General features: G+C 56.9%; 1 protein-coding gene across 1 annotated transcript in view; it reads right to left on the bottom strand.

Annotated features, from left to right (window-relative positions):
* EMH_0024410 (uncharacterized protein) overlaps window positions 1–306 on the bottom strand; it is a gene marked incomplete at both ends in the record, with an annotated part of 3,225 nt that overhangs the window by 507 nt on the left and 2,412 nt on the right. The window contains one exon of the mRNA XM_013502294.1: window positions 39–236. Coding sequence (XP_013357748.1) covers window positions 39–236 — 198 coding nt within the window. The remainder of the gene's footprint in view (window positions 1–38; window positions 237–306) is intronic.

Raw genomic sequence — 306 nt, 5'->3', positions numbered from 1 at the left:
AAACCCTAGGGTTTCTTCAGGGTGTACATGCTGCTTACAAGGGCCACCGTAGGCTCTGCTGCTGCTGTCTGCAGCGAACTGGAAGTCCACCCCAAGAGCAACAGCTGCTGCTGCTGCTGCTGCTGCTGCTGTTGCTTCTGCTGCTCTCTCCATACCGCAGCAACAGCAGCAGCAGATTCTGCTGCTGCTGCTACCGCCATTAGCGTTTGCTGCGTCGGTCGAGGCCCCAAATCAATCTGAAAAGAAAAGCAGCAGCAGCAGCAGCAGCAACTGCAGCAGCAGCAGCAACTGCACCAGCAGCAGCAA

The sequence above is a fragment of the Eimeria mitis genome, genomic scaffold, assembly GCF_000499745.2.
Source record: "Eimeria mitis Houghton genomic scaffold, Emh_scaff878, whole genome shotgun sequence".
NCBI classification, from domain to species: domain Eukaryota; phylum Apicomplexa; class Conoidasida; order Eucoccidiorida; family Eimeriidae; genus Eimeria; species Eimeria mitis.
Note: the sequence above shows the minus strand (reverse complement) of the source record. Positions and strands in the feature narration are given on the sequence as shown.